Source organism: Pristiophorus japonicus, chromosome 1, assembly GCF_044704955.1.
Source record: "Pristiophorus japonicus isolate sPriJap1 chromosome 1, sPriJap1.hap1, whole genome shotgun sequence".
In the NCBI taxonomy this organism is placed as follows: Eukaryota; Metazoa; Chordata; class Chondrichthyes; family Pristiophoridae; genus Pristiophorus; species Pristiophorus japonicus.
This window is the reverse complement of record NC_091977.1, coordinates 429,319,280-429,342,957: the sequence shown is the minus strand read 5'-3', so window position 1 is coordinate 429,342,957 and position 23,678 is coordinate 429,319,280. Positions and strand designations below refer to the sequence as shown.

At 46.8% G+C, this 23,678-nt stretch overlaps 1 protein-coding gene across 16 annotated transcripts in view; it reads left to right on the top strand.

Annotated features, from left to right (window-relative positions):
* The window catches only part of dtna (dystrobrevin, alpha), a 709,829-nt gene that overhangs the window by 614,017 nt on the left and 72,134 nt on the right, over nt 1-23,678 (top strand). For 12 of the 16 annotated variants that reach the window (XM_070892657.1, XM_070892659.1, XM_070892667.1 and 9 more), the window contains one exon: nt 17,141-17,312. In XM_070892657.1, the coding sequence (XP_070748758.1) occupies nt 17,141-17,312 (172 nt within the window). The remainder of the gene's footprint in view (nt 1-17,140; nt 17,313-23,678) is intronic. The other 4 variants (XM_070892662.1, XM_070892649.1, XM_070892665.1 and 1 more) reach the window with 1 other exon arrangement.

Here is a 23,678-nt window from a genome sequence, read left to right as displayed (position 1 = left end):
GAGAGAAAGAGAGCAAATTACTGGGAGAATAGAAAAAAAATAGCTAATTGCTCTCCTGAGCAATTACTGATGAATGGCTGAGTCATACAAATTAATAAGGCCTTCGGTTTGATTCCTGGTCTGTGCTGAGTTAGCTGACCTCAGACAGCCGGGCAGTAATGGGTACTACAGTTGGCCACAGTGCTCAAGGATTAGGGACAGGAGACTAGGCAGAATTCTTCCTCCAAATCTTTATCCAATGACTCCTCTTGAAAGTGCATAGGACATACTTTCTTGTTCTTGTACCTGACACTATTAGATCATGTGGGCATCGTGGAAACAGGAAAATTAAATGGGGAGGAGCATACATTCCTAATGGAGCTACCCAGTTTTTTGTCCGTTAATTTAAATGGATGGAAAATTGGATTGGCTCCCTTATGGGCATGCATTCCTACCTGCCCAATGTTCCTACATTTAATGTGTCCAGGTGATCCATTAGCTCCAGGCTCAGGAACAAGAAAATCTGCTCAAGTGTATGCCAATGTTACTTGACAACACACGCGACCTGTGAATCTACAATGATTGAATAGCTTGCTGATCTTTGTGTAGTACTGAGTGAGTGGATGGAGAAAGCACAAGAAATTCAGCAGCTAGCCGACAATCACAACATGCGAGGATTCTTTAGCACAGTCAAGACCACCTACGGTCCAAACACCCAAAGCACTTACCCCACTGCTGGCCAAGAACGGAGAGGTGCCCATCAAGGACAGAGAGGCAGTCAGTGCCCCGCTAGAAGGAACACTTCAGAGATCTCCTTCGACATGAGTGAACTCGACTCCATCCCACAGCATGCCACCCGCCACCATCTCAGCACAATCCCAGCCGGCACGAGGTTGAAAAGGCCATTCGACAACTGAAGAACAACAAGGCATCAGGAGCAAATGGAATCCCCGCCGAAGCACCAAAACATGGTGGAGAAGCGCTATTGGTGCAGATTCATGGCCTAATTTCTCTTATCTGGAAGGAGGAGAGCATGCCAAGAGATCTCAGAGACACTGTAAGCGTGACCATCTTCAAGAAAGGTGACAAGTCTGACTGCGGTAACTACAGAGGCTGTCAGCCACCGGGAAAGTCATTGCAAGAATCCTCCTCAATCGCCTTCACCCGGTGGCTGAAGAGCTCCTCCCAGAGTCGCAATGCGGATTCCGCCCACTAAGAGACAGAATGGACATGATCTTCACCGCGCGGCAAGTAAAAGAGAAATGCAGGGAACAGCACCAACCCTTGTACATGACCTTCTTTGACCTCACAAAGGCCTTCGACACTGTCAACTGTGAGGGATTATGGAGCGTCCGCCTCAGATTCGGCTGCCCTCAAAAATTTGTCACCATCCTCCACGATGACATGCAAGCCATGATCCTGACCAACGGATCCACCTCAGACCCATTCCATGTTCGGATCGGGGTCAAGCAAGGCTGTGTCATTGAACCAACGCTCTTCTCGATCCTCCCTGCTGCAATGCTCCATTTCACCCTCAGCAAGCTCCTCGCTGGAGTGGAGCTAAATTACAGGACAAACAGGAATCTGTTCAACCTCCGCCGCCTCCAGGCCAGTGCCAAGATCACCCCATCCTCCGTCATTGAATTACAGTACGCAGATGATGTTTGCGTCTGCGCACACTCAGAGGCCGAACTCCAAGCCATCGTCAACACCTCCACCGAGGCATACGAGAGCATGGGCCTTACACTAAACATCCATAAGGCAAAGGTCCTCTACCAACCTGCCCTCGCCACACAACACTGCCCACCGTTATCAAAATCTATGATGAGGCCTTGGAAAACGTGGATTTTTCATACCTCGGGAGCCTACTGTCAACAAGGGCAGACATTGACGACGAAGTCCAATACCGCCAATGCAGCCTTCCGTTGTCTGAGGCAGAGAGTGTTTGAAGACCAGGACCTCAAACCCGGCACCAAGCTCGTGGTCTACAGAGCAGTAGTGGTACCCGCCCTCCTATATGATTCAGAGACATGGACTATGTCCAGCAGGCATCTCAAAACACTAGAGGAGTAACACCAACGCTGCCTCCGCAAGATCCTGCAAATCCATTGGCAGGATAGGCGCACCAATGTTAATGTTCTTGCTCAGGCCAACATCCCCAGCATCGAAGCATTGACCATGCTCGATCAGCTCCATTGGACGGGCCACATCATCCACATGCCTGACATGAAACTCCCAAAACAAGCGCTCTACTCGGAGCTTCGGCACGGCAAGCGAGTCCCAGGTGAACAGAGGAAACGCATCAAGAACACCCTCAAAGCCTCTTTGAAAAAGTGCAACATCCCCACCGACACCTGGGAATCCCTGGCCCAAGACTGGCCTAAGTGGAGGAAAAGCATCCGGGAAGGCGCTGAACTCCTCGAGTCTCTTCACCGAGAGCAAGCTGAAGCCAAGCGTCAACAGTGGAAGGAACGCACGGCTACCCAGGCATCCCACCCACCGCTTCCTTCAACCACCAGCTGCCCCACCTGTGACAGAGACTGTAGATCCCGCATTGGATTCTTCAGTCACCTGAGAACTCATTTTTAGTGTGGAAGCAAGTCATCCTCGACTCCGAGAGACTGCCTAAGAAGAAGATTGAGTGAGTGCTACGCTGTGGGTGTACTTTCAGGTGAGATGATAAACCGAGGTCCCCCCCTCTGCCCTCTCAGATTGATGTAAAAGATCTACTTGAAGAAGTGCAGGGGAGCTCTCTTGGTGTTCTGGCGAATGATTATCTCTCAACCAGCAACAAATTATCTGGACATTTATCTCTTTGCTATTGATAGGACCTTGTGCGTAAATTTATTGTTGCACTTTCTTACATTATAGTTGTGACTACACTTCAAAAGTACTTCATTGTCTATGAAATGCTTTTGGGACATGCTTAGGATGTGAAAGGTGCTACAGAAATACAATTCTTTTTTCCTCTGTGAATAATGGGCACTTGAATGAGTTGCACGGGCAAGAAGTCAACACTATCAAGAAAATGTAAAGAAAAATTTGGCGAGAGAAAAGATATGAAATAGCTGACTACCTCATCTGCTCTTTTGAATCATTATAAATTTCACCAACAATCAGAGGCCTGTGAACAGAACTCCATGTACGTTTTTCAGTACAAGTGCCTGAGGCCCGGTTTTCTCCAAATCCAATGCAACGTGATTATCCAGTAAAAATGCACTGCATGGAGTTCTGTTCACAGGCCTCTGATTGTTGGTGAAATTTATAATGATTCAAAAGAGCAGATGAGGTCGTCAGCTATTTCATATCTTTTCTCTCGACAAATCTTTCTTTACATTTTCTTGCTACAAAAATATAAAAGCTGAAAAATAAATTGATTATAAGATAAAGACATATTGACTCACTGGTTATTTTGAGTCCTGCATGTGATACTCATGAATTAAAATCAGTCACATTCATAAAGCAGTATCATTATTGTAATAACCCAGTTGAATACTTTAACTGTTCAGTCTCTCCACTTTCAACCATTTGCTATGAAGGGAAAGGGATGGTGTGAATAACTAACTTTCTGCAGCTATCATTGATGCCGTACCACATTTGGTGACAGTGTGTGCTTTGTGAAGGGAACCTCACTGATTATTTTTCCCTTTCCTCTTAGAAGGGGTCACTATCTCAAGACATTCCATTTACTATAGTAACTGATAAAAATGTCCAAGTACACCCACTCAGGGTAGCTGAGTTTGAATGTCAAGCCAGAATGGGAATTCAGGACCAGACACACACGTGCGGTGTTCTGAACTATAAAGTTGTTCATGTCCTTTATTTCTACTAAATATAGGTGAATATATATTTCAATAAGTTTGTACTGATTTCTTTGTCCTTCCTTACAATTCAACTTGAGTACTGTGGACTGAATAAAAGTAACAATGAAGTAATAACATTATTGAGTAAGTGTGTGCCAAGTGACATCCGCTCCAGGAAGGCAGTAGCCTTTTGAACCATATCTAAAAATAATGCAAGAGTAGAATTTTCCATGTTCTTCAGAGTGTGCTATGAATAAGCACATTCAATGCATCGTACAGCTTGTCCATAGTATTCTCTGTAATGCTCAGCATTATCTTTGAGAAAGTGAAGCAGTGTGAAAGTTGATAGAATGTCTAGCATAAGCCTTCTGTGCAGTGAGAATAATCAGGAATAACATTTGGTATTACATGATCTTTTTATCGAGAATTTAGTTTCTACTTCTCCATGGCTTTGCTGATTAAAGCAATGCGTAGCTGAGCCATACAGACCAAAGAGTTGCCGGGTTCAATCCCAATCTTTGTGGAATTAACTGAACTTAATTAGGGAAGCTATAATTGGCCTCAGTGTCCCAGATTTTGAAGGGTAAATCATCTAGGATTCCTGGTTCTGATCACAATCCAATAACCCCTTTTAAAAATGCATGCATACAAATGGCCCACGAGTGAGACTGTAGCTGCAGCTATCCCACCAGGTAAACCTGTTGAAAACCCTGTGAGCCTCACTAAGGTAAGTTTTTTTTAATTCCTTAGTGCAGACAGGAGGAGCAGTATCACTCCTTTAGGTCCACAAGAAAAGTCCGGGCTTCTGCGGCCCCAGATTCCCACACTTGTCCCCAGCTGCCACTTTCCACTGAAACGACATAGCAGCTGATCCAAATGAGGTCTGGCAGCTAAATTCTGTCTGGCCTCTGACTCACGCTCCAGCGCACTAGGAGTTAAAATTGACTCTTCAGACTCATCAGAAACACAATTTCAAAATGCCAATGATGTGTTCAATTACTACTCTGGTCATGAACGGACCACATTGTACTATTGGTTAGTTCTTGTCCTGGGAAGCCAAATTGGGCTGATTAGTCGTGGCTACGGAGGATAACACTGATATCCAAGAAGTCATCCAGAGTCTTGTATTTCTGAGTGCTGGCACAGTGAACAACATTAAAATGATGGTATCATGGCAGCTCACAGGGAAGCAAGCTTTTATTTGCTGGTTGCAGTTTTGCTGGTTGTCACCGAACATTGAAAGAGTGGAATCGTTTGATGTTACATAGAAACATAGAAACATAGAAAATAGGTGCAGGAGTAGGCCATTCGGCCCTTCGAGCCTGCACCACCATTCAATGAGATCATGGCTGATCATTCCTTCAGTACCCCTTTCCTGCTTTCTCTCCATACCTCTTGATCCCTTTAGCCGTAAGGGCCATATCTAACTCCCTCTTGAATATATCCAATGAACTGGCATCAACAACTCTGCGGCAGGGAATTCCACAGGTTAATAACTCCCTGAGTGAAGAAGTTTCTCCTCATCTCAGTTCTAAATGGCCTGCCCCTTATCCTAAGACTGTGTCCCCTGGTTCTGGACTTCCCCAACATCGGGAATATTCTTCCCACATCTATCCTATCCAGTCCCGTCAGAATCTAACATGTTTCTATGAGATCCCCTCTCATCCTTCTCAACTCCAGTGTATAAAGGCCCAGTTGATCCAGTCTCTCCTCATATGTCAGTCCAGCCATCCTTGGAATCAGTCTGGTGAACCTTCGCTGCACTCCCTCAATAGCAAGAACATCCTTCCTCAGATTAGGAGACCAAAACTGAACACAATATTCCAGGTGAGGCCTCACCAAGGTCCTGTACAACTGCAGTAAGACCTCCCTGCTCCTGTACTCAAATCCCCTAGCTATGAAGGCCAACATACCATTTGCCTTCTTCACCGCCTGCTGTACCTGCATGCCAACTTTCAATGACTGATGAACCATGACGCCTAGGTCACGTTCCACCTCCCCTTTTCCTAATCTGCCGCCATTCAGATAATATTCTGCCTTCCTGTTTTTGCCCCCAAAGTGGATAACGTCACATTTATCTATATTATACTGCATCTGCCGTGTATTTGACCACTTGCCTAACCTGTTCAAGTCACCCTGCAGCCTCTTAGCGTCCTCCTCACTGCTCACACCGCCAGCCAGTTTAGTGTCATCTGCAAACTTGGAGATATTACACTCAATTCCATCATCTAAATCATTAATGTATATTGTAAAGAGCTGGGGTCCCAGCACTGAGCCCTGCGGCACTTCACTGGTCACTGCCTGCCATTCTGAAAAGGACCCATTTATCCCGACTCTCTGCTTCCTGTCAGCCAACCAGTTCTCTATCCACGTCAATACATTACCTCCAATACCATGTGCTTTGATTTTGCACACCAATCTCTTGTGTGGGACCTTATCAAAAGCCTTTTGAAAGTCCAAATACAACACATCCAATTGTTCTCCCTTGTCCACTCTGCTAGTTACATCCTCAAAAAAGTCCAGAAGATTTGTCAAGCATGATTTCCCTTTCATAAATCCATGCTGACTTGGACCAATCCTGTCACTGCTTTCCAAATGTGCTGCTATTTCATCCTTAATGATTGATTCCAACATTTTCCCCACTACTGATGTCAGGCTCTCTCCCTCCTTGTTTAAAAAGTGGTGTTACATTAGCTACCCTCCAGTCCATTGGAACTGATCCAGAGTCGAAAGACTGTTGGAAAATGATCACCAATGCATCCGCTATTCCCGCCTAATATGGATATCCTTCAGTTCCTCCTTCTCGCTAGATCCTCGGTCCCCTAGTACATCCGGAAGGTTATTTGTATCTTCCTTCGTGAAGACAGAACCAAAGTATTTGTTCAATTGGTCTGCCATTTCTTTGTTCCCCATTATAAACTCACCCGAATCCGACTGCAAGGGACCTACGTTTGTCTTTATTAATCTTTTTCTCTTCACATATCTATAGAAGCTTTTGCAGGCAGTTTTTATGTTCCCGGCAAGCTTACTCTCGTACTCAATTTCCCCCCTCTTAATTAAACCCTTTGTCCTCCTCTGCTGAATTCTAAATTTCTCCCAGTCCTCAGGTTTGCTGCTTTTTCTGGGTAATTTATATGCCTCTTCCTTGGATTTAACACTATCCTTAATTTCCCTTGTTAGCCACGGTTGAGCCACCTTCCCCGTTTTATTTTTACTCCAGATAGGGATGTACAATTGCTGAAGTTTATCCATATGATCTTTAAAGGTTTGCCATTGCCTATCCACCGTCAACCCTTTAAGTACAATTTGCCAGTCTATTCTAGCCAATTTGCACCTCATACTGTCAAAGTTACCTTTCCTTAAGTTCAGGACCTGAGTTTCTGAATTAACTGTGTCACTCTAAATCTTAATAAAGAATTCTACTATGTTATGGTCACTCTTCCCTAGCCTAGCACAACAAGATTGCTCATTAGTCCCTTCTCATTACACATCACCCAGTCTAGGATGGCCAGCTCTCTGGTTGGTTCCTTGACATATTGGTCTAGAAAACCATCCCTAATACACTCCAGGAAATCCTCCTCCACCGCATTGCTACCAGTTAGGTTAGCCCAATCAATATGTAGATTAAAGTCGCCCATGATTACTGTTGTACCTTTATTGCACACATCCCTTATTTCTTGTTTGATGCTGTCCCCAACCTCACTACTACTATTTGGTGGCCTGTACACAATGCCCACTAGCGTTTTCTGCCCTTTGGTATTCCGTAACTCCAGCCACACCAATTCCACATCATCCAAGCTAATGGCCTTCCTTACAATTGCATTAATTTCCTCTTTAACTAGCAACGCCGCCCCACCTCCTTTTCCTTTCTGTCTATCCTTCCTAAATGCTGAATACCCTTGGATGTTGAGTTCCCAGCCATGTCTCCGTGATGCCAATTACATCATACCCGTTAACTGCTATCTGCGCAGTTAATTCATCCATCTTATTCCGAATACTCCTCGCATTGAGGTACAGAGCCTTCAGGCTTGTCTTTTTAACACACTTTGCCCCTTTAGAATTTTGCTGTAATGTGGCCCTTTTTGTTTTTTGCCTTGGGTTTCTCTGCCCTCGACTTTTACTATTCTCTTTTTTATCTTTTGCTTCTGACTCCATTTTATTTCCCTCTGTCTCCCTGCAGAGGTTCCCATCCCCCTGCCATATTAGTTTAACTCCTCCCCAACAACACTAGCAAACACTCCCCCTAGGACATTGGTTCCGGTCCTGCCCAGGTGCAGACTATCCGGTTTGTACTGGTCCCACCTCCCCCAGAACCGGTTCCAATGCCCCAAAATTTGAATCCCTCCCTTCTGCACCACTGCTCAAGCCACGTATTGATCTGAGCTATCCTGCGATTCCTACTCTGACTAGCACGTGGCACTGGTAGCAATCCTGAGATTACTACTTTTGAGGTCCTACTTTTTAATTTAACTCCTAGCTCCTTAAATTCGTCTCGTAGGCCCTCATCCTGTTTTTTACCTATATCGTTGGTACCTATATGCACCACAACAACTGATGTTCACCCTCCCTTTTCAGAATGTCCTGCACCCGCTCTAAGACATCCTTGACCCTTGCATCAGGGAGGCAACATACCATCCTGGAGTCTCGGTTGCGGCCGCAGAAACGCCTATCTATTCCCCTTACAATTGAATCCCCATTTCACTATCGCTCTCCCACTCTTTTTCCTGCCCTCCTGTGCAGCAGAGCCAGCCACGGTGCCATGAACTTGGCTGCTGCTGCTCTCCCCTGATGAGTCATCCCCCTCAACAGTACTCAAAGCGGTGTATCTGTTTTGCAGGGGGATGACCACAGAGGATCCCTGCACTACCTTCCTTGCACTGCTCTTCCTGTTGATCTTCCATTCCCTATCTGGCTGTGGACCCTTTATCTGCGGTAAGACCAACTCGTGAAACGTGCTATTCACGTCATTCTCAGCATCATGGATGCTCCAGTGTGAATCCACCTGCAGCTCCAATGCCACAATGTGGTCTGTCAGGATCTGCAGATGGATAAACTTCCTGCACACGTCGTCGTCAGGGACACCAGAAGCGTCCCTGAGTTCCCACATAGTACAGGAGGAGCATAACATGTGTCCGAGCTCTCCTGCCATGACTTAACCCTTAGATTAACCTGATTGGGTAACAACAATGCTAAAAGGTTACTTACTGATAAAGAAAAGAAAAAGAAAAACTACTCACCAATCACCAGCCAATCACTTACCCCCTTGGCTGTGACATCACCTTTCGATTTCTTTCTATTGCTTTTTTGCCTCCCTGCTGCAGCTGCAATAGCTGGCCTCACCAATGAACTCCCACCTCCATGAACTTCCCGGACTCCTCGCTCACGGGCCTTTATAGGCCTCTGGCTCCTCGACCTCCCGCCTCACCAACGAACTCCCACCTCCACGAACTCCCCGGACGCCTCCACAAACTCCCCGGACTCCATGCTCACGGGCCTTATGTTGAGATAAGTTGTGACACTGAGCAAGGAAGCAAGTAGGTTCATGTGGGTGCAATATATAACTCTTGGGGCTAGAGTTTCCTCATTTTTTGCATGCTTAACACCCACTTAACGTCCATTTTACCGCTGAAATGACGTATAACGCTCATATATCGCCCAATTAGCCACAAAATGGAAACTGACGGGCATTTTTCGGAAACTTATCGTCGAGCGTTACTTTACCCATGTACGTAACGCCGGGAAAAAATAATACCGCCCGCCCTCTTTTTTGGGGCGGAATCATCAGAATAGGCTAAATCAACGCCCATAATATCACCCAGCATTACATTCCGCACGGAATTAAGGCCAAGATTCAATAATACCACCCACCCATTTTGTTTTGTCGTAAAGAGCACATTTGATGAAACTAATGCCCGGGAGATCACCCAGCGTCACTGTCACCATCTCGCACACATATCGCCCACAATATCACTCGCCCAAAAAAAGTCCAGAAAAAGTGGAACTGTTCTGAACTAAAGCCAGCGGTGTGGCTGCCATTTTTTAAATCGCAGGTTGCTTCATTCAAAAGACTGCTTCAACTTCGGGGGAGTTTGCATTGACTCTGGAGTTCTTTTCAGGTGAAGTGAACATCTCAACAGACATATTTTCAGACTCTGGACTATTGGGGGTTTACTCTAGGTGTATTTTCGTGAGGAAATTATTGCTTCTGATCAATCGCTATTATACTTTCATTGCAATGGGGATAGCCATTTCTCAGCCTGCATCGATTAATACGCAGATGCTGCAGAGTACAGATGGCTCAATGTGTGATGCACATCATTATGTCCCAAATTTAAGACGTGCAAGAATGAGGAGGAGGGCCAGACCATACACACCCTGCACGTACAGGGAAAAGAGGTCTTACCTCGACGTATCTGGCCACACCTGCCTGCGCTTCCACAAGGTGGTGATCAATGAACTATGTGAGCTCATCGGGTCACATATGCAGCCTGTCATCAGGACATCAGTGTCGGTCAAGGTCAAGATCACTGCGGCATTGTCTTTCTATGTGTCTGGTTCCTTTCGGGCCTCCGCGGTCGAGATTTCCCCTCTGTCTCACCATACCACCCATCGCTGCATTAGACAGGTCACGGAGGCCCTGTACGCGCAAAGGATGGACTTTATCAGCTTCTCCATGATCACGGAGGCTCAGATTGACAGGGCTGCATTGCTAAGTTCCGCGGGGAGCTGTACAGTGCACTCACATTGCCATGCGGCCATCTTCTCAGGACCCGGAGCGTTTTCGCAGTTGGGAAAATGTTGGAGTCCATTATTAAAGAAGCATGACATTTGGAAAAGCAAAATTTGGTCAGGCAGAGTCAGCTTGGATTTATGAAGGGGAAGTCATGTTTGACAAATTTGCTGGAGTTCTTTGAGGATGTAAAGAACAGGGTGAATGAAGGGAAACCAGTGGATGTGGTGTATTTGGACTTCCAAAAGGCATTTGACAAGGTGCCAGATAAAAGGTTACTGCACAAGATAAAAGTTCACGGGGTTGGGTGTAATATATTAGCATGGATAGAGGATTGGCTAACTAACAGAAAACAGAGAGTCGGGATAAATGGTTCATTCTCTGGTTGGCAATCAGTAATCAGTGGAGTGCCACAGGGATTAGTGCTGGGACCCCAACTATTTACAATCTATATTAATGACTTGGAAGAAGGGACTGAGTGTAACGTAGCCAAGTTTGCTGATGATACAAAGATGGGAGGAAAAGCAATGTGTGAGGAGGACACAAAAAATCTGCAATAGATAGGCTAAGTGAGTGGCAAAAATTTGTCAGATGTAGTATAATGTTGGAAAGTGTGAGGTCATGCACTTTGGCAGAAAAAAATCCAAGAGCAAGTTATTATTTAAATGGAGAAAGATTGCAAAGTGCTGCAGTACAGCGGGACCTGGGAGTGCTTGTGCATGAAACGCAAAAGGATAGTATGCAGGTACAGCAAGTGATCAGGAAGGCCAATGGAATCTTGGCCTTTATTGCAAAGGGGATAGAGTATAAAACCAGGGAAATCTTGCTACAGCTATATAAGGTATTGGTGAGGCCATACCTGGAATACTGTGTGCAGTTTTGGTTTCCATATTTATGAAAGGATATACGCTTTGGAGGCAGTTCAGAGAAGGTTCACAAGGTTGATTCCAGAGATGAGGGGGTTGACTGATGAGGAAAGGTTGAGTAGGTTGGGCCTCTACTCATTGGAATTCAGAAGAATGAGAGGTGATCTTATCGAAAGATTGTGAGGGGGCTTGACAAGGTGGATGCAGAGAGGATGTTTCCACTAATGGGTAGAATAGAACTAGAGGGCATGATCTTAGAATAAGGGGCCGCCCATTTAAAACAGAGATGAGGAGAAATTTCTTCTCTCAGAGGGTTGTAAATCTGTGGAATTCACTGCCTCAGAGAGCTGTGGAAGCAGGGAAATTGATAAATTTAAGACAGAAATCAGTTTCTTAAATGATAAGGGGATAAAGGATTATGGGGAGCGGGTTGGGGAAGTGGAGCTGAGTCCATGATCAGATCAGCCATGACCTTATTGAATGGCGGAGCAGGCTCGAGGGGCCGTATGGCCTACTCCTGTTCCTATTTCTTATGTTCTTATTTAAAAGGATTTCACTCCCTGGAGATCCAACTAATTGTCGACCACAACCAGATCATAATGGCAGTGATTGCCAAATGTCCGGGCACCTTCGATGAAGCTCACATCCTGCGTGAAGCGCTGTCTCTGACATCTTTAAGAGTCAGCCACAAGGACAATGCTGGATGCTTGGTGATAATCAATATGGCCTAGCCACCTGGCTGATGACCCCCTGCGTGACACCCACACCGAGACCGACAAGCGATACAACCAGAGTGACAGAGTCACACGTAATGTGGTCCACAAAACAATAACTGTGCTTAAGCAGCGCTTCAGATATCTGAACAACTCAGGAGGGGAGCTACAATACAACCCTGAACAAGTAGGTAAATTTGTGGTCGTGTGCTCCATGCTGCACAATCTGGCTATCAGGAGGGGCCAAGAATTGCCAGAATGGACTAATGCTCCACCTCAGGATAGAGAGGAAGAGGACAAGAGGCTGAATGCTGACCTAAAGCCAGACAATCAGGCTGGCTATACAACAATGCCCATGACACCCCTCCAGACCGCAAGATAGGGCCCGTAGTGGCTACATAGCTGCAAGACTCTTATGTGAGGAGCTGACATCTGAATGATTTGCCTGAAAGAACGTTACTGTGAGTGACAACGCTGACATGCTGCTGTGTGTGTGCAGCTCAGACATGAATGGAGCCCATCACCTTGGTGCCAGTTAAAGTTTATGTTGATTGAAATTAAGTTTTATTTAACCCTTTCATGTTAAGGAATCACCAGTGTACCGGTCCAGCTATCTGAGGCAATGCGCAACAAGGTTATGTTCAATAAAAAAAAATTTATACCAACATTGGTCTGAAATCCTAAGTATCACGAGCAAAAACACACAACCCCCGCCCACACCCCACATTTTCCACCATTGACATCAGTCAAATGTTCAACATGTCCAGCAACACACAATACAAATGCAAAGCAGGAGGATGGTCCCATCCCCCCATACATTACAACAAATTTCATACACCCAGATGGAGATATAACACAGCCATCACCTGCAGACATGCACCTCACTTTCCTTTCCCCTCCCCATCTCCTACCCCTACCCCTTCCCCTTCTCGCTCCACGGCGCCTGGCCGAGGAGCTCCTTAGACAGTGCCTCATTGGGTGGGATGAAGGCAGAGACGGTGGTTGCACGAGTACAGGAGTGGGATGTGCCGAGGGGGCAACATTCTCTATGCAGAAGCAGGATCTTGGTCCTTGCTCTTATCTGTCTTTCGCAGTGGTGGTGCGGAACCTAGGGGTGTAGTGCCACGCTCCGGGACCACTGGGAAGCCCATGCCAGGAGTGTTCCATGATGGCCAGCTGTCGGGATATGTCCCCCAATGTTTCGATGAGCTGGTCACCAATGTCTACAATACTCCTGGACAACTGTACCATCTCTCTGCTCTCATGTGTGCCTGTGGACCAGACCTGCCGCGTCCACGAGGCCTCCACGGGATCAGCGCCGTCCTGGGAACAAATGGGGTGCCCTGTGGCGAGGTGCTTGGGGCCGGTATCTCCAGAGTGGAGGCGAGAATGACTGGAGGACCACTAGATGGCCTTGAGGTGGAATGGCTTCTGGAGCGTGGCGATGCAGGTTCCTCGAAGTCCGCGCTCTCATCCATAGAGAACAGACCCAGCGGATTGACGAGCGAGAATCGGAGCTCCTCACCACCAGATGTAGGATCGTCCGGAGAGTCGGGCCCCGCGCCCCCACCTTCTGGCCTCTGTGGTCTTATCTGGGTGGCTGCTGGCTGAGTTGCAAAACACAAATGAGGTTATTAGAGGAGAAGGGTGTGCTAGAGTCACAGTTAAGTCCAGCGCTACACACAGTATATACACAACAAAAGCACCACCGCTCTCAAAATCATCACAGACATCACATTTCATGATCATCAACACATTTACATTGCAATGATTTTCATTTGGCCAGCATTATTTCTGTGACAAGTTTAGAAATCATCTATCATATATGATTGTTCGGATATGAGTGAGTGTGGCATCTATTGACTTTACATCACGCAATGGTGTAAGCTTTACTCACGCAATGGTGTAAGCTTTACTCACGTGGCATCACTTCAGGGTCTGCAGATACTTCCGTGGCTGTCCGGGTGTGCTTCCCCACGTGTGCGAGCACTCGCTCCTCCATCTCAGTGATGTCGCTGGGGCCCCCCACCCATTCGCCTCTTCATGGACCTCATCGTCGATAGCTGCTTTTGTAAAAGATGACAGGACGACATGGCATGAGATCATTGCGTGATATCATTGCTAGGTACTGTCACAGAGACTGATACAACACATAACCGGCAGATGTAATCATGATTATTATGATCATTATCATTCTTTACCTAAAGATGTGCACCGTGACCACAGGCTTTGAGTAAAACATTCCCGATAAAAGTGAAAGGCCTCACATCTGATGATAGTCACTCATGATTGTTACAAATCAAATTATATAAATACATAAGTACTTGTAAATAAATGTAATACTTACTCTTGCGGATCCCACAAGGTCGTTCCATCGTTTGCGGCATTGGTTGCCCTCACGCACCTTGTTGATCGCTGACGAGACCACCTCTGCTATCTCGGCCCATATCTTCTGGTCGGCCTTTGGGGTGGGCTTCCCATGCCCTCCCTGTGTCAAATCACAACAGCGTAACTCGAACTCCTGCAGGAGGGAGGCATTTGCCTCGTCTGAGAACCTCCTGGCTCTTTTGTGCCCTCCAATGTGCTCTTCACCCACCTCGCTACTCTCTCCAGCGTCAGTCTCCACAGCGTGCTGTGATGCCTCCTCCTCTCCCTCCATTATAGGCCAAATTCGGGCAAATATGTGGCTGGTAACAGCTAATTTTTGATTCTCTATTTGCTGTAAAGCTCTAAACTCTCCCTCCTTCCTCCCAAAGCAGCCACACCACACCCACACACGCCTTCAATCCCTCTCAGCTCCCTCTCTGTCTCTTCTTCTGCGCATGTCATGATGACCCTTGACCTCCTGAATCGCGGGAATCGAGCGTTGTCATGCCATTGCTAAGGACGGCGACACTTTATGGTAGAAGGTCAGAGATTTAACGCTACCGCCCAATTTCAAAAATGGAACTAGGTACTTTGAGAATGGGCGAGAAGCCGGCGATCTGAAAACCCATTTTTACCACCCACGCCGGAAATAGCTCCCATTTTTGGGCGATAAGCCCAAAAGTGTAAAATCTAACCCTTGGACTTTCAGTATTCCTGCCAGTGTCAAGTTGAAGGCTGGAATGTGAGGTCGCGGAGGGCGGGGAGTGCGTGCGGTCAGCAGGAGCGATTAGTGGTGGGTCGGGTTTTTTTCACAGAGAGGTCCTGACCCGTCACCGAGCGCCTTGTCCGATGTGGGGTCTGTCACTGTTGAGCAGGCCCAATACGCAGCAGTGGGAGACTCAATTCAGGTCTTTAATGGCTTGTTTAGGACCACAAGAATTATTTTCAGCTTATCTTTTGCATTTGACAGCTCGACCACAGGGTCCACACTGGTCGTGGACCACGTCTATCAAGCTGAGGTGGGAGTTCAGTGGCCATTGAATCAGCTGTTGAGTTGACAGCTTCAAATGTAATGTAAAAGCTCCAACGTTACAGAGATATCTTCCTTCAGCCACAAGCTCTTCCTCACTGCATTTCCGCAACAGATTCGGCATGCTGCAAGTCTTTGCCCAAATCTCCATCCAGTCTGAACTCATTATCTCTTTCACCATTGACAGATTTCTTCTGTCATCTCTATTTCACCTGCTATCTAATCCATCAGCATGGGTGCCCTTTATACTCTCTCACCTTGGTCCTCAGAATCCCACCACGATCAGCCCAACACCAGCAGCACCAAGCATGCCAGCTGCACCAACAACAACACCAACCTTCTCCGCAATCAACTGATGCTGCACTGGACATCAGCCTCACCGTGGCCAGATTTACTTCACTTGACGCTGTACACCCAGGCTTCCACATGATGCCAGGTTGGCACCACCCCACACCAGCAGCATAAAGTATCCCTACAATGCCCAAGCCATTCCTGTCATGCTCACGACCATTGCGAGGTGTACCATTATTTCTCACTATTCACTGCAGCACACTAAGCCATTCCCAAAGGTGCACACAAATCTGTCCAAGAATGCAAAGTGTTGAAAGTAGGGTTTCAATGTTTGACACCACATTAATAGAAACTTTACATGAACATTGCATAAAACTGTGACTTGCTTAATGCATCTGTAACATTAACTAATGTTAGCAATGTTCCTTGTAAAAGCCTGGAATGACCCAGTAGTATATAAATTAGGGCTCTTGTGATTTTTAAAGCCAATGGCAGTACGGTGACTGTGACAAGGGTGGCTGCAGGTTGGGTTGCAGCATAACTGCATCATGCAAGAAAATGCTAATTTCCCTGGGACTTGCTATGATTCCTTTGTTTTAGTGGAGTACAATGTAACACCATGACACAACTCAGTGCCAGCTTTCTTTCTAAAGCAAAGCTCCCACAAGCATTGTTCCTTGGACAACTGGAGATAGGAGTGCCTCTGCCTGTATCTTGTGGTATGAGGGACCAGCGGGTGTGTGCTATACGCTGACCAACTGTCTGATCTCTCTGAGCCTCCTCTCGCTCTTCCAAAAAGCAAAGACACAGGGGAATTCCCAATGGGAAACTCATTATTTACTGTGCAAAATGGTGTCGCGGAAATAGTAACTGCTCGCCAAGTGGCAATAAGGCAGATAGGGAAAGCATTTGCAACAGCAAAAATATTTTCAAAATTGCACCAAAATCAAGAAGGATCATCAACGTGGCACTTTGGACCGAAGACCCTTCCAGCTTTGAGAAATGTTTTAAAAATTGCTGCTGTTAATTAATATAGTGTGTAATGTTTTTATGCATAAATTATGGTACTTGGGAAGCAAATCAATCTATATCACAGATTTGTAGGATGCTGTGCTGCACCAAGTCCTTTGCCCGAAAGTTCATTATTTGGTCTTAAGTGCTTTATATTCCATTATATTGTAAAAGAAGTAAAATTATATCCATTTGATAAATTATGCAATTTTCATTCTCTCTTGTGTTATGTTAAATTTTTAATAACTTGGTGCATTAAAAGTGCAGCCCATCTTATAACCTTCATATATGTACACAGGAAATCCAAACTATTTGTGTCACTGCTAATGGAAGTTTTGCTTTCAATTCAGCAGAGGCTGGCAGTGAGACAGAGAGCAATGTGGACTCCGATATTGGTCGAGCTCATTTAGATGACATAGTTCCTTCGCCAACTTCTGAGAAGGCCTTTCTAGCTCAGATCAATGCCAGAAATCCCAGCTATATCCATAGTGCTGCTGCAACAGGAACAATTCGAAGTGATGTGTAAGTATGAATAATTCGTACATTTTTTTCATCCTGTGTTGAATACAAATTTGAAAAATTAGGCACATAGACATTTGTAACAGAAGGTTATACTATTTTCTTTTTTAATCTTTTTTGGAAATTCACTTAGCTTTATTTCAGTCCCCCCGAAAAGCTAAAATTAATCAACAAGCTGAACCATCTTGCTGAGAAAAGTAGATGTTCAAATTTCTGCCAGATGGATAGATATTTCTGGGGGTGCTTTAAATTGTTTTTCTTGCATTAAATATTTCACATAGCAGCCTTATTTTCAACAAATGGGACATATAACAACTTACATTTATATAGCGCCATTAATGTACTAAAACATTCCAATAAAAGAAAAGAGAGACTGCTTACTCAAAACTTTCAGACAGGAATGGCCATGCCTGTTGACAATCAGCAGCCATATCTGCATAAGCATTATATATATGGAGCTCTACAAATACAGAGAGTTAACTATCGCTTCCTGAACCAGGATTGTAAGAGCACATATTTGACTATGAGAAAGTTGTTGCTTTCCTTTTGGTATCCCAGCACAAATTCAGGAATATAAAATGTAAAAGGAGCTGGAAATTCTAGAAATTCGGGGTTTTGGCTCCGACCGTTAAAGCCCGTTTTGATTTTTTTAAATGGCGGCCGACTCACTTCTGCCCATTTCCAGCGGATCCCACGGCGGCTGCCATTTTGGGGGGTTGGCAGAGCGTGATGTCAATGAGTGTGCAACGCTGATTTAACGCACGATCTGCCAATTATGATGTTGCATCTCCACTTGCCACCCTCTTTTAATCACGACCAGTTGACCAAGCATTCAGCAGCAGGAAGGAGCCCCCAAAAGCGCTATTTAAAGGTATCATTACCAACAACTTGCAGCTGTTTTACTGGCTCTGTACAATTTCTGCAACTCTTGCAGCTTTCAAAACTTGTTTAAAGCTGCTGAGATCACAGGGAGTGTTGTTGCAAGTGAAGAATTCTCAATTAAAGGCCTCCACTTAAACAAGGAGCAGGCTCCGCTTCACCAACTCTGCCACATCCTGCAACCATAGATGCAGCCTCAGAGCAGGACTACAACTGCTCTCCCAGTTGGAGTTAAGGTCACCATGGCCCTCAATTTCTTCGCCAGTGGATCCTTCCAGTCTGCAGCAGGAGACAGAGCTAACATTTCTCAATTTGCCGTGCATCGCTGTATCCGGGAGGTCACAGAAGCTCTGTACTTCTGGAGAAGGAATTTCATTGTCTTCTCTTTGAACAGAGAGAAGTAGGAGGAGTGCATACATGGCTTTGCCAGGATCATAGAAACATAGATGCTTACATTCGGCTATCGAGCCTGTGCTGGCTCTCTGCAAGAGCACTTCAGCTAGTCCCATTCCCTCGCCCTTTCCCCATAGCCATTTGTTTTCCTCAGGTACTTATCCAACACCCTTTTGAAAGCCAGGATTGTGTGTGCCTCTACCACCCTTTCACGCAGTGCATTCCAGATCCTAATCGCTCTCTGTGTAAAAAGGTTTTTCCTCATGTCGCCTTTGGTTCTTTTGCCAGTCACCTTAAACCTGTGTCCTCTGGTTCTCGACCTTTCTGCAAATGGGAACAGTTTCTCACTATCTACTCTGTCCAGACCCCTCATGATTTTGAACACCTCTATCAAATCTCCTTTCGCTTTTCTCTGCTCTAAGGGGAACAACCCCAGCTTCTCCAGTCTATCCACATAACTGAAGTCCCTCATCCCTCTTAAATCTTTTCTGCACCCTTCACATCCTTCCTAAAGTGCGGTGCCCAGAATTAAACACAATACTCTAGTTGAGGCCGAACCAGGGTTTTATATAGGTTTGTCATAATTTCCTTGCTTTTGTACTCTATGGGTTGGAATTTCGGTTAATTTCCGCCCCATTTAGCACCTCTGCGGGGTACAAAAAGGTATTTCTGGGCGCCAAACAGGGCGCACAGGATTTAGCGACCGGGCGGAAGTTTTGCCGCTGGTTTTGCAGCCCCGCCCACTGTTTGGACCGTCCAGATGATGTCAATCGTCGTGTAACGTGCGCTAGCGCCCCGGGCGGAACTTTCGGTTCCAACGCCTGATTTAGCATCCGCCCCAGTACCCAGCCAAAAAAACCAGGGTGCACCAGGTGCAATAGGACGCTGGAGAATGTAATGTCCCAGTTGTGACTGACTGCCACGGTGCGAGCAGAACATTGTATTTGTGCACACTTGCAATTGGAACTTTTATGTGAGTTTATCGTTTTTAAGGTCAGTAAAAGAGTACAGTGGGGACCATGCTAGGTCTGGAGCCACTTATGCTGGCTGCTATTGCCAGACTGCTTCAAGCTGGAAGAAGGCTTACCAGCGTTTGAAACGGAATCGAAGAGGTCGCAGACGTTTGAGCAGGAGGTCTTACCGCCCCCCCACGGGTTTATAGGGAACATCAGTCCTAACTACACATTTCTGCTGCGCAGTGTGTTCGAAGGCTGCACTTCAGAAAAGAAGTGGCCACGGAGACATGCCACAGGTAGACCTACAACCTACCAGTGGCAACATGACTCAGGACTGAAACAGGCATTCTACAAATAGTTATGGCATGTGCAAAGTATACAGGAGGAGGAGGAGGAAGGTGAGCCTGGTGATGAACCCATGCTGCCACCACCACAACCACAGGGGAGGCAGGGTGGAGATGTGGCCGCTGCAAAACCCTTACGTTGCCAGCTCATCATTGAACGCTTTGCTTGAAGGCTGAACGGCACGTTTGAGCATTGCCTCGCCACTCTATTGCCTCATGCTGACTATTGCCCCACTAATTCTGCAAATGAGACTCTACATTGCAATGGTTAAGGTGAAGGAAAAATGTAATCAACAATGTAACATTCTTAACCACCCCCCCCCCCCAACAAAGCCGACAATGATGTTACCGAGTCAGGCATTTCACAGAATAACTGCATCCTGCAGTCACATCAATACAAAAATAAATGCTGCATCCTGCAATTTCATAAAAACAAAAGTAACGTCTGCATCCTGAAGTTTCATCAAAAGTAAAGTCTGTATCTGCACTGTAGATTGTTGCCTGCCCCACAATTGTTGGCCATCGTCTTTTGCCCCCCTTCCCTTCATCCCTTCTTCCCTTCCATGCCTGCTGCTCTTCCTCAATGTGGCACCAGGGCATGCAGGAAGGCTGCGAGAGGGCTGCTGTCTTGGAGGGATTAGACAATCGAGAAGGCGTCTGGGGACACACTGGACCAGCTCGTGGCCTGGAAGGCCTGGCTCCCGACTGGCTTGCCTCTTCCTCGGTGTTGCCAATCACAAGTGGTTTGGGTGTCAACCGTCATTGGTGCTTGGTTGGTGTGAGTGGGGGGAGACGGAATGATGTCATCTGGAGGAAGGCTACCACCTCCCATATCCCTGGAGCCACTCAGCCGCCGACGGGGCTGGGCCTTAGCATCTGGAGCATGATGTACAGGACCACCTTACTGGCGTGCTTCAGGACCGTCACTTCCCCGTGGACAGTGGGGAATGCAGGCATGGACGGCATCACCTGCGCAAGCTGAAGCAGAGCTTGTGCCTTTGCTGCACCCGAGTCTGCAAAGTGCTCAAGGACACGTGCCACACTGTCACCGCTGGAGTGTGGTCAATGATAGACTCACTGGAGTCACGGCTCGCAGCAACAATCTGCGACTCTACCTCCGTAATAGTCGCAGTGAGCTTGTCGGTGCTAGCGGGGCTCCATCCCAATGCATCAAGGAGCTGACGGCTTACTTCTATGCTGTCCCTGGACATTTCCATCAGGTCTAATTCTTGGTCTGCCTGTCTGTAAGCAGACCGACTTTGCCGACTCACCCTCTGGAGAGCTGGCCTGCAGGACTCCACCCCAGCACTGCGTTGCTGCACGCAACTGGGCTTAGGAGCCTCCCACTCCTCAAACCCTGAGAATAGAGCGTCGTCCCCAAAGGAACTGACTCCCAATGGTGGAGCAGGTGGCTTCGAATGCTGGGCCAGAGGTGGCTCATCTATGTCCTCTTCTTCCTCCTCCAGACGATGGCCTGACGTGGAGGGCTCCCTCGAGGGATACGGTGCCTGTGGCTGGTCATCTGGAAGTAGAAAGCAACAGATGAGCTGTTAGCAGCAGGGGAGGGGGCAGGGTGACATGAGGAAAGTCGCATGGTTCAGGTTCCTTTGAAGGACCGCCGCTACTCCGTTAGATGTCTCAATGTAGTGTCTTGAGTGGCGCGATCCATTTACTTACCCTCACTACCCGCAGGGGGCTCATCACCACCCCTGGCAACTGTCCGACCTGTGGCGCCGATGAGGGCTGCCACTCTCTCCTCCACATCTGTCAGTGGCAAGGTTTGAGGCAGACCCCCACCTGTCCGCAACTGCTCACATCGATTTGTGACTTCTTGGACTGAAAAGAGGAAAATAGGAATGGTTAAAAGAGGGTCCACCTGCTCTTGTGGCACAGGTGGCCACCAAAGCATTTTATGCCATACTGTCTGAATGTACTAGGGGCCTCTGTTTAATTGCCTTGGATGTTGCATGTGCTTTGTCAGGAGGTTATCAAAGTGTGGAGCCATCCAAGATGAGGTGTGAATGAGAAAGCGATAGGAGCAGTTTTAGTGCATTGCGATGAGCGATCTTAATAATGTGGATAGATCATTCATTGCAAATAGGGTGACGAACTAAGCCTTCCTTTGTGTCAGACATTGTATGAGGCAACCCACAGTGTTGAGAGGCACCAAAAGCATCACATCAGTCACATAGAGCCCGAACTTGGTGGAAGCCAAGGCCTGCCCAAGTGCCGTCCAAACGACAGCCGATGGCCGCCGAGAGACCGGGCGGTACTTTGCCAGGAAGATCCCTCTAAAAGAGATGGCAGTACCGCCTGGCGGCCAAATAACAGCTTATGCTGTCATTCTCGGCGGTAGCGGGCAGGAGCTCCCAATCTGGGCGGCAAATGCGTTCCTCGCCAAAGTGCCGCCGAGGATTGAATCAGGCCCAGGGAGGGGGGAACACTGAAAAATAAAAATATTCACAATGAAAGAAAAACACCATAACTGTAAGTGATCAGTCTACGGTTATTTCCCAAGGTTTTCTCGGCCTCGCCATTGGGACCAAATACGTAAGGGTTTTTACTTGGCAGTGGCCGATGCCAAATCGGTCCTGCCTTGCTTGCTGTGCTACAGGTTGGTTTTCCACAGAGACCGGTGCCAATAGGTCTCTCACAGTTATCCAATCTGCTTTTTATTTAACAGCAGACTAACACTAACCCTGTCCTTATGTTCGGGCGAAAAGAGTTACAATGGATTGTCTTATAGTGAGACACGGACCGTTTTAGGTTCAAGATCACACAAGTTTTATTACAACAGATCAACACCTCCACTCCACTCGCCAGATGTTTGTGAAGTAGAACCACACAGTGCAGTAATACCCAGTAAAACAGTGCACTTCCCTTATTAGCCTTACAACAGACCAACCTTTCCAGTGGGCTAAACCCTCCCAGGACGCACCCAACTCTAAACTCCCCTCTGGTTTGGTTAGGGCACACTGACACTAATATGTCCTCACTATACAGTACAAATGCACACGAGGCCCATACTAGAGAGAAGGTCACTCTGTGACCAGTAATCTTTATTAGCCAGCACTGAACTGGAGAAGATGGGTGGAGCCTCCCCTTTTATACCTGAAAGTCCAAGTTAGGAGTGTCTCCCACAAGTTCACCACCTAGTGGTCAGTGTTCTCACGGTGTACAACTTAAGTCAGTTTATACATGAATTACAATGACAGTTGAATACATGACATCACCTCCCCCTCAAAGTCTTATTGGGATCACAGGTTAAGTCTCTCTGGTGGTTTACGCTCCCTTGTAGAGCGCCTGAGTTGGGGCTCTGGTTGTTGGGCGCTGGTCTGAGTGTCTGCTGTTTGCAGTGCCTCAGGCCTCTCCGGACTGCCCACAGTGACTGGGCTCTCCTCCACTTGGTTCCGGTGTTCAGTCACCTGTGGTGGAGTGAACTCTACAACGTGTTCTTCCTCTGCTTCTTCTATGGGGTTGCTGAACCTCCTTTTTGTTTGATCCACGTGTTTGCGGCAGATTTGTCCATTGGTAAGTTTAAATACCAGAATCCAATCCCCCTCTTGAGCAATCACGGTGCCTGCGAGCCATTTGGGCCCTGCAGTGTAGTTGAGGACAAAAACAGGGTCATTGACATCAATACATCGCACCCTCACATTCCCGACATGGTAGTCACATTGTGACTGGCGCCTGCTCTCAACAATTTCTTTCATGGTGGGGTGTATAAGGGATAACTTGATTTTGAGCGTCCTTTTCATTAGCAGCTCTGTGGGTGGAAACCCTGTGAGCGAGTGTGG